The sequence below is a fragment of the Oryx dammah genome, unplaced genomic scaffold (genome assembly GCF_014754425.2).
Source record: "Oryx dammah isolate SB20612 unplaced genomic scaffold, SCBI_Odam_1.1 HiC_scaffold_18, whole genome shotgun sequence".
Taxonomy (NCBI): domain Eukaryota; kingdom Metazoa; phylum Chordata; class Mammalia; order Artiodactyla; family Bovidae; genus Oryx; species Oryx dammah.
In genome coordinates this window covers 32,993,581-33,003,330 of record NW_024070202.1, presented here as the reverse complement: position 1 = coordinate 33,003,330, position 9,750 = coordinate 32,993,581, and the positions used below count along the sequence as shown (strand labels likewise).

Sequence of the window (9,750 nt, the reverse complement as noted above, 5' to 3'; positions counted from 1 at the left end):
GGAGAACAACAGCTTGTTTGTATGCTAATAGAAATTATCCAAGATAGAAGAGAAAGTGATGCTTTGGAAGAGAGGGGAGAGATTCATTTGAGTGCTGTCCTTTAGAAAGGAAGGAAACTTAAGCTTCAGAGGAAATACTTGCTTGAAGTACAGGCATGAATAGTTCACCAACAATAACGGGTGAGAAGACAGAGTATTTGAGTGCCAGTGCCCAAAGGCTGGTATACTTGGACATGAGGATTTGTGGAACTTGTCTTCTCAGTCAAATAGGAAGCAAGACATTTGGCTGATCAAGAAAGGAAACCTAAAATAAGTTCTGGGAATTCCCTGGCCATGTAGTGGTTAGGACTCCACACTCTGCTGAGGGCCCAGATTTAATCCTTGGTCAGGGAACTAAAATCTCCTAAACTGCGTGTCATGGCCAAAAAAAGCTAAAACAAGTTTCTTAGCAGAGTGAGAAAGTGAGTGGACTAGGGTGTCACACACTTTCACGTCCTTGAACTTGATTGAGGAGAAACTGGCTCATAACTGTGAGCTCCCAAGTCACCTCTGGTCACGTGTACATTGATTTCGACTAAACTGCACAAAGACTTACAGCCTGATGTGCACTCAAGTCATGGAAGCCTTGAAGAGGCCTGTTTGTACACTCCAGGATTTAGTGACAGATTTTGCAGGGCCTTTAAGTCTCTGATGATTGCTATGAATCCCTTCCCCCAGAAATATGCACGTAGATATGCATGCGATTTGGGGGTCTTTATGGATCTTCTGATACCTCTCTGTGGATCCCAGCAACTTTTTTTGTGTGTGTGATCCTGAAGAGAACATTCTTTACCCTGCGGCAGGACTGCTTCAAATTATGTGAATGCCAGTAATGAGTTGGGCTAGAGAATCTTACTGTGTGTCTGAGCTCTGTAAAATTCTCATGTGTTTGTTAAGCCCCTTCAGAGGGACCGGCCAGAAGATGATGCACCACCTTTGGACTGGCACCTTTCTTTCACAGCAGTCACCAAAAGGAAATGCTTAGGGCTCTCTGTGTTCATTGGTTCCCGTGCATGCTGTAATCTAGCAGTATTCTTTGTTCATTGGTTCCCTTGCATGCTGTAATCTAGCAATGTTCTTTGTTCATTGGTTCCTATGCATGCTGTAATCTAGCAATATTCTCTGGAGTTGTTACCACCTTACAATGCAAGGATCCTTCAGTGCTCTGTGGTAGCTCAGCGACTTTATATGCACATCTGTGACCCCTATTGATCTTACTCATTTTTTAATTCCGTCCAGACACACACATTGACCTAACTGTGGGAGGTGTTCCACATGCCACGCTGTGCACCTGCACGCGCTCCACGGAGAGCCAGTGCTGAACCCAGCTGTGCCAGTCAGGAAATACTGGGCTGTTAACGCACCTGTTGAAGGTTGCCCCAGTCTGGGAAGAGTGGACTATCACATGGCTCCCTGCAGCTAGCAGAGCCGAGCTCACATGGGCCACGGTAAACGCACCTGGAGCTGGGTGGATCGGTCTCTTCCAAATTTTATTTTTATTTTTCAAAATGTTTTTGTATAAGTCTATTTTATATAATGTTTAAAGGTTATTTTCCATTTCCAGTTATTATAAAATAGTGACTGTAGTCCTGGTGCTGTACAGTACATCCCTTGTAGCCCGTCTTACAGCCAGCAGTTTTGTACCTTCCCCTCCAAGCCCTATGCTGCCCCTCCCCTGCTTTCCCCCTCTCCACTGCTGACCACTAGTTTGTTCTTGGTATCTGTGAGTCTGCGTCTCTTTCATTATGTTCACTAGTTTGTTGGTTTTGTTTTAGATTCCACATATAATGGGTAATATCATACAGTATTTGTCTTTGTTTTTGACTTATTTCACTTAGCATAATGCCATAGAAGTTCACACATGTTGCTGCCAGTGCCAAAATTTTGTTCTCTTTTGTGGCTCAGTAGTAATCTGTTGTATATGTATATCTACACCACATCTTCTTTATCCATTTATCTGTCAGTGGACACTTAGGTTGCTTCCATATCTTCAGTTCAGTTGCTCAGTCATGTCTGACTCTTTCAAACCCCATGAATCGCAGCACGCCAGGCCTCCCTGTCCATCACCAACTCCCAGAGTTCATCCAGACTCGCATCCATGAAGTCAGTGATGCCATCCAACCATCTCATCCTCTGTCGTCCCCTTCTCCTCCTGCCCCCAATCCCTCCCAGCATCAGAGTCTTTTCCAATGAGTCAGCTCTTCTCATGAGGTGACCAAAGTACTGGAGTTTCAGATTTAGCATCATTCCTTCCAAAAAAATCCCAGGGCTGATCTCCTTCAGAATGGACTGGTTGGATCTCCTTGCAGTCCAAGGGACTCTCAAGAGTCTTCTCCAACACCACACTTCAAAAGCATCAATTCTTCGGCGCTCAGCCTTCTTCACAGTCCAACTCTCACATCCATACATGACCTCAGGAAAAACCATAGCCTTGATGAGACGGACCTTAGTCGGCAAAGTAATGTCTCTGGTTTTGAATATGCTATCTAGGTTGCTCATAACTTTTCTTCCAAGGAGTAAGCGTCTTTTAATTTCATGGCTGCAGTCACCATCTGCAGTGATTTTGGAGCCCCAAAAAATAAACTCTGACACTGTTTCCACTGTTTCCGCATCTATTTCCCATGAAGTGATGGGACTGGATGCCATGATCTTCGTTTTCTGAATGTTGAGCTTTAACCCAACTTTTTCACTCTCCTCTTTGACTTTCATCAAGAGGCTTTTGAGTTCCTCTTCACTTTCTGCCATAAGGGTGGTGTCATCTGCATATCTGAGGTTACTGATATTTCTCCTGGCAATCTTGATTCCAACTTGTGTTTCTTCCAGTCCAGCGTTTCTCAAGATGTACTCTGCATATAAGTTAAATAAGCAGGGTGACAATATACAGCCTTGACGAACTCCTTTTCCTATTTGGAACCAGTCTGTTGTTCCATGTCCAGTTATAACTGTTGCTTCCTGACCTGCATACAGATTTCTTAAGAGGTGGGTCAGGTGGTCTGGTATTCCCATCTCTTTCAGAATTTTCCACAGTTTATTGTGATCCACACAGTCAAAGGCTTTGGCATAGTCAATTGGGCAGCTGCAAATAATGCTACTGTGAACATTGGGATGTGTGTTCAACTGGTCTTTTTTTTTTAACTGCATTAACGTTTACATACATTTTATCTCGATCACTGAAAAAATATTTGGCCCTTATTTCATAAGAAAATAATCGATCTCTTTAAGTAGGAGTACTAACCATTACTGTGTCTTGGCTTTGCCTGGTCCATATTTACATGTGAGAGGGACAGTAACCTGACTTGTTCCCTAGTAGCATATATAAGTTCTCAAAAATGGTCCAGCTGTGGAGACCGAGCTCCTCCTCGGCATGCATTTTCATAGATGTTCGGATCACAGAGTTTCCACCTGGGGATGTAGTTCATGTTGCATTCCTTGCCAGCCCTTCCCGTTCAGCTCCCTCTTCCAATCTTGGGGAAATTTAGAGGAATATTTGTACGTTTTGTCTCTGTCTCTGCTACCTTCTTAAGAGATACTGTATCCAGTAGTTAAAGGGCTGGCTCTGGAGCATAGGACTGCCTGGCTCTGAAACTCCACCTTTACCACTTTTTAGTTAAGACGATGGGGGATTATTTTCATACTTTAATTTCCTCATCTTTGGAACAGTTAGATAGCAGTAGAACCTACTTCATAGAATGACTGTGAGAATTAAATGGATTCCTCACTTAAGGCTCACAGAAGAGGGTTTAGTCATGAAAAGGTGCTCAATATTGTTAATATTTGTTATAATTATCAACAAGAAGCTCATGCTTCCATGTTCCTCACAAATGAACCTTCATAACTTGCAATGATATGGTTCTTTATCTCATTTCATCTTTTCAGAACTCCGTGATACTAACTCAGTTTTTAGAGTTGTTGAAAGGCATACTGCAAGTCACTCAGTACCTGTTATAAATGTGAAGCCGTCCTTTTCAGATGCATTTCCTTAGAAACTATGGACTGCTAGCCATGCCTTTCAGGTAAGGCAAGGGCCTCCAACTATGGCCCGTGGGCCATATCTGGCCTGTTGCCTCTTTTTACGCCATCTGTGAGCTTAGAATGATTTTTGCATTTTTAAATCACTGGGGAAAAAATGAAAGAAAAATATTTTGTGACACATTATAAAATAATTTGAAACTGAAATTTCAGTATCTATACATAAAGTTCTAGTGGAACACAGACATGCCCACTTGTTTGCATAGTATCTATGGCTGCTTTCATGGAAGCCACAGACATTACTATGCTATTTATGGCTACTCCCTTTAGGGGAATTTAGGATGGAGATCAGAAATGAGGCACTCTGTGCTCTGGAGAACTGCCAGAACAGGTCTTCAGATAGATGTTTTCAGGATTTGATCTTAGGAGCCCAGTTCTTGCATCTCCTGAGATCTAGAAAAGCACTTATTTCCTTCATGGTGACATTAGTTTCTCTTGACTAGCAGAAAACCTTTGCAAAGATAAGTGCTTGGTTGCATGACTCCCCCTTTACCGAAATTGAATATATACTGTCCTTCCCTCGCCACTTCTTTGGAGCAGTTTCTCAGAGCTATCTGAGGTGCGATCTCCCAGACTATAGCCCTCATTTTGCCTAAAATAAAACTTAGCTCACAACTCTCTCGTGCATTTTTTTAAAAGTTGACAGAGTGCTCTATGTACCAGCAATAGTATGTGTCCTAAAGAAGCATTTCCAGCCCCCAAGAAACTTGGTATAATGGGTGGAATGGACAGGAAGCCAACCAGTGCAGCTGGATATGAGTAGTGCTATGATACAGAGATACACAAAATACTTGGGAAGGAAAGGATGGGTGTTTGGCTCCATCTAGGAATCATGGGAGGCTTCCAAGAGGAGGTGATAACCAATTTGGTCAGTTGGTATCTCTCTCATGCACAAAGTAGACATGTTCTGTGTAACAAGTGAAACATTTAAAAACAAATGGTAAATAAAAAACAAAGCTAATACCCTTCTCTCACCACTACTCCTGATTGCCTCTCCCCTGTCATATATCCTTCTGTGTCTTTATGATTTATCTCTACAGTAATTTTTACCCTAGGACAGTCAGTATTGTGTTAGAAACCTGTTTGCAGATTCAGACTTCCAGATGTCCTGAAATTTGCCTGGATGGGAAGGATTTCAAAGGTTTTGATGTTGGTCCTCGAGACGAGGGCAAGTGAGCTTTCTGATGCTTGCTGGTGGGAGAGTCAGCCTTCTGGGACCCCAGACACTCTCAGATCTTTCTTCTTTTCCTTCTCTAGGTAGAACCTCGTGACCTCTTCATGGGGCAGACTAGGTACCAGAGCCTCCTTGTTGGACAGGAAGTATTCCTTGCTTAAGGAAGCTTGCATTTGCTAAGGCTCTTGAAAGTCTGGGATTTTTACAATAAACATAGGCTTTAACTAGACAGTCATAAAAGCTTTTGAGCGCGCATGTCCTTCTCTGCTGCTGTAATAGACCTCTTATGAGCTTTCTCCTCTCGTAACACCTTTCTCTAATTATCTGTTTGTTGTGGACCTGATTTCCTGATATCCTCCCTTGTATCTCCATCTTGTTAGATTTTGCCTTTGCTTTAAAATCTCTGTTGACTTGGGCCTTGTGAACTCTGGTCCTCTGTGTGCACAGAGCTTAACCAGTGCTGCAGTTCTGTAGAGTCCTGTGAGTTCTCATCTTCCTCATGAGACTGTGCACTGCCGGAAAATGAGCCTGAATAAAGGGGATTGTCATTTTCAGACATGTTGTGTTAAAGGTGACAGGTTGGGTACAAGTGCAAACGATGTTCAGGCAGTTGAAGGTAAGAGACTGGATCTTGGCACAAAGAGTAGGCCTAGAGATTTGGCATCACTTGGGTTGAAGGGATGATAAATCTCCTGGGCCAAGATTTATTGGGCATTTAATATCTTCTGGGCTCTCTTCTTAGTGCTTTATGTGTATTAATGCCTTTATTTCTTCATGGGCATGAGGTTGATACTATTATTATCTATACATTACAGATGAGGAAACCAGGGCTCAGAGGGCTGAGTATGTTTAATTGACTGAGGTTATAGAGTTGCTCACTATTTGAACCCATGCAGACCAGCCCCAAGTCCAAGGAATCAGGTAGACAGAGGGAGACCCAGAAAGGAAGACACTGTGGATTACATGTTAATCCAGAAATGAAAGTACTGGGGGAGATCTGCCATGTCTCATGGTGAGAATGTCACCCAGAGGTACCCTGAAAATAAGCTCTTGATTATTTGTCTCTAGGGGTTCAATTGATGGTACATGGATGACTTTTCTTTTTCTCCCTAATGATATCTTGGCTGGTTCTGTTTAGTCTCCTGCCAGACTGTGGGCTGAGGAAGGGAGAAAAGGAGACACTCAACTTCTGAGACAAGTTAATAATTCAGGGAAAAAGAAAAAAAAGTAGAAATAAATAGAAAAGTGAGTTATCTTTTATCATTTCTACTCTTATCTCACTAAAACTCATATGAGGAACATGAAAACTATTTGTGAAATGCCAGTAATCAAAATAATGTCTGTATTCTGCTGCTTAAACTATGAACATATAAAGAATATGCAGATCTTGGGCCTGTGTCCTTGGTGTTGAAAATTAGAAAACACTGCCGTCAGTGTCGTCAAGGCCAGCATGATGAGTGTGCTTCCAACTAGAATGATAGCTGATATTTCAATTCTAAGTACTTTGTAAAAATTTCCATGATGGTTGTTTTTTTTTATTTGCTCAAGGATTTCCTCTGCTCCCAACTATTTCATTGGAAGAATTCCTAGAAATTTCTGGAAAAATCAAATAGCAAATAATGGCAAAATATTTTGCAGTAAGTATATTGTTTAATGTGGTAGTTTATTTTTTAAGTTTGAGTAAAAACTTAAAATATGTCTAATTTTTCGAGAATAGTAGTAGTAGTGTAGAATAGTCAGTTTTTTGTTGTTGTTGTTACTATGGGGGAGAAGCTTTTTTAAAAAAGTAGGTTAGTTACAGTGTAAACTCTATAAAAAGTAGCAAAAATGAAAATAGATAATACCTGACCCATCCTAGGTGCTTGAGAAGTGAGATGAATAAAGGAGAGACCAAATCACAGAAATTTATAGATGGAAAAAAGCCCAGAGAATCATCTGGCCCAAACCCATAATTTTATAGATGTAGAAACCAGTGCTCAGGAAGTTGAGCCAACATGGCCAGAATGGAATTGCTTGCTAGTGGGTATTGCTGAATTCCTGGGCCAGGAATCTTGCCTTTTATTCTGGTATTTTCTCCACTCTATTGGTGGTTTCAAGTTGTGCCTAAAATTGAAGCAAACGCTTCAAACCCAACTTTTCATTTGGTCTTTTCTCTCCCCAAGATGCCATCCTGTGGACTTACATATTAGTGTATCAGGCAGGGCAGCCCCGAGGTACCGCTCCTCAGGCCGGGAGTGACTGTGGCTCCCAGAGTCACCTCGGTCACCTGCAATGTGCCCAGCCCCCCTGCTGCTGCTGCTGCTGTTGCTAAGTCGCTTTAGTTGTGTCCAACTCTGTGCGACCCCATAGACGGCAGCCCACCAGGCTCTGCGGTCCCTGAGATTCTCCAGGCAAGAACACTGGAGTGGGTTGCCATTTCCTTCTCCAATGCATGAAAGTGAAACGTGAAAGTGAAGTTGCTCAGTCGTGTCTGACTCTTAGTGACCTCATGGACTGCAGCCTACCAGGCTCCTCCATCCATGGGATTTTCCAGGCAAGGGTACTGGAGTGGGTTGCCATTGCCTTCTCCACCAGCCACTCAAGTGCCAGAGGGGAGTGATCATCTAAGCAGAAGGTCCAAGTTGCTCTTGCTTGTGTCTGATGGAGTTTCCTGCACAAGATAACGGGAAAAATTGAGTCATAGCATTCTTGAGCCAGAATGGCCCTGACAGGCCATTGAAGGCAGTGGTTTCCTCATGTCTGTGATCAGAGAATCCTCCTGTGTGGTGATGTCTGTCATAGAGGCTGCCCGGGGAAAGCAGCTCACAGAGAGCCTTCCTTGGTTGAGAGTGGTGGAGGGGGGACCTCTGCTAATTGTCTCTCGACCACCCGGCAGCAGTGCTGAAGTCGCCGCATATGTCGCCACCACATACGTCCCGGCTGCAGCCTGTGCCGAGTCGTCCTTTTTCTTCCCAATTCCTCTCTGTGCTTCCACTCATCCCACCTACTAGTATCCAGTTCTCCACACACTCCCAGGCGGAGCTTTAAAATATTTTTTTGAAAAAATGTGTTTCAAAAATGAGCTTTTACAAACATATGACAGGTCACATCTATGCTCGATGGTTTTCCATAGCCTGAAATAAATACATCTTCCATTGGCCTACCTGGCCCACCTGATCTGGCCCCCTCCTGCCTCCTCAGTCTCATTGCTTATTGCTTTCTGAGTACAACCCACCGACAGTGACCTTCTCACTGTTCCATGAATACTCTCATTTCCTCCCTGGCTAGGGGCCATGTAGAACCTGCCCCAGCTTCTTATCATTCATTTCTCTCTCAGAAAGACCTTTGTCCCCAGTCCACTCCAAAGTTACTGTAGCATCACTGCTTTATTTCCCTTTTATGAGTTATTACACTTATCTTGTTGATTTATTGAGTTACTTGTTTATCCAGTTCAGTTCAGTCGCACAGTTATGTCTGACTCTTTGCGACCCCCATAGACTGCAGCCTGCCAGGCTATTATAGCTTCTCAAATGGGAAGAAAGGTATAACAGAAAAAAAGTTCCTATATTGAGTTAACTACCTTAATATTTCAGCAGTGCTACCCTATCACATGCAGTTTGGGGTCTGATAGTGAAAGGATTTCCTACTTGCACAGAAATCCAGTGAGATTAGAAAAGTGGCACTCTTGTTCTAGGTTGTGTCCAGAGTATCTAGAACAGTGCCTGATGTGCAGTATGGTTTGAAAACCCCCTTTATAACATAATCTAATTTTACCAGTTAGGAAATCACAAATATATCCATGTCACATACTTGTCATTTATACTGTTATTAAGTCTTCAGTAGTTAAAACTCCTAAACTTATTGAGATATTTGGGTCAGATAAAAATGTAAATAAATGTGATTCCAAAATGGTATGAAGTCTTTAGTTGTGATGCTGGACAGTGTTTGGTGGTTTAGTCATTAAGTCGTGTCTGACTCTTGTAACTCTAACCCCATGGACTATACCCCAGCAGGCTCCTTTGTCCATGGGATTTCCCAGACAAGAATTTTGGAGTGGGTTGCCATTTCCTTCTCCAGGGGAACTTCCTGACCCAGGAATTGAACCTGAGTTTCCTGCAGGTGGTCTCCTGCATTGCAGGCAGAAGCCTGTTCAGTTGTAGGTTTCTTTACAGTCTTGCTTGGTTTTAGGAAAGGACTTCCTTACCCCAGGTAGTAAGGTGGTGGTCTGCTGTATCTCTGTTTAACCTCACAATATGCCAGACACATGTACAAAATAGAATGATTGTTGGAATGTTCTTATAAATGGTCTGCATGTTGCTGGCTCTGTGAAATCCTTGAACGTCTTTGGAACAGGCTCCGGTACAGCAGACAGAGCAGCAGGCTGTGCACCAAGGGTACAAAGATAAATGACATAGTCGTGTTCTCTAGGCGCTCACACCAGTGGAAACGGGAGGAGGAGATGGGTAGGAACCGTGGCCTGTCTGTTCTAGGGTTGACTTAGTCAGTCGAATCGTGTGTCAGTTACTCTG

At 42.9% G+C, this 9,750-nt stretch overlaps 1 protein-coding gene across 1 annotated transcript in view; it reads left to right on the top strand.

Moving 5' to 3' along the window:
• The first annotated feature begins 4,041 nt into the window (after window positions 1-4,041).
• LOC120877508 (ATP-dependent translocase ABCB1-like) overlaps window positions 4,042-9,750 on the top strand; it is a 43,297-nt gene continuing 37,588 nt past the window's right edge. Inside the window, 3 exon segments of the mRNA XM_040259867.1 lie at window positions 4,042-4,052; window positions 5,124-5,240; window positions 5,798-5,858. Coding sequence (XP_040115801.1) covers window positions 4,042-4,052; window positions 5,124-5,240; window positions 5,798-5,858 — 189 coding nt within the window.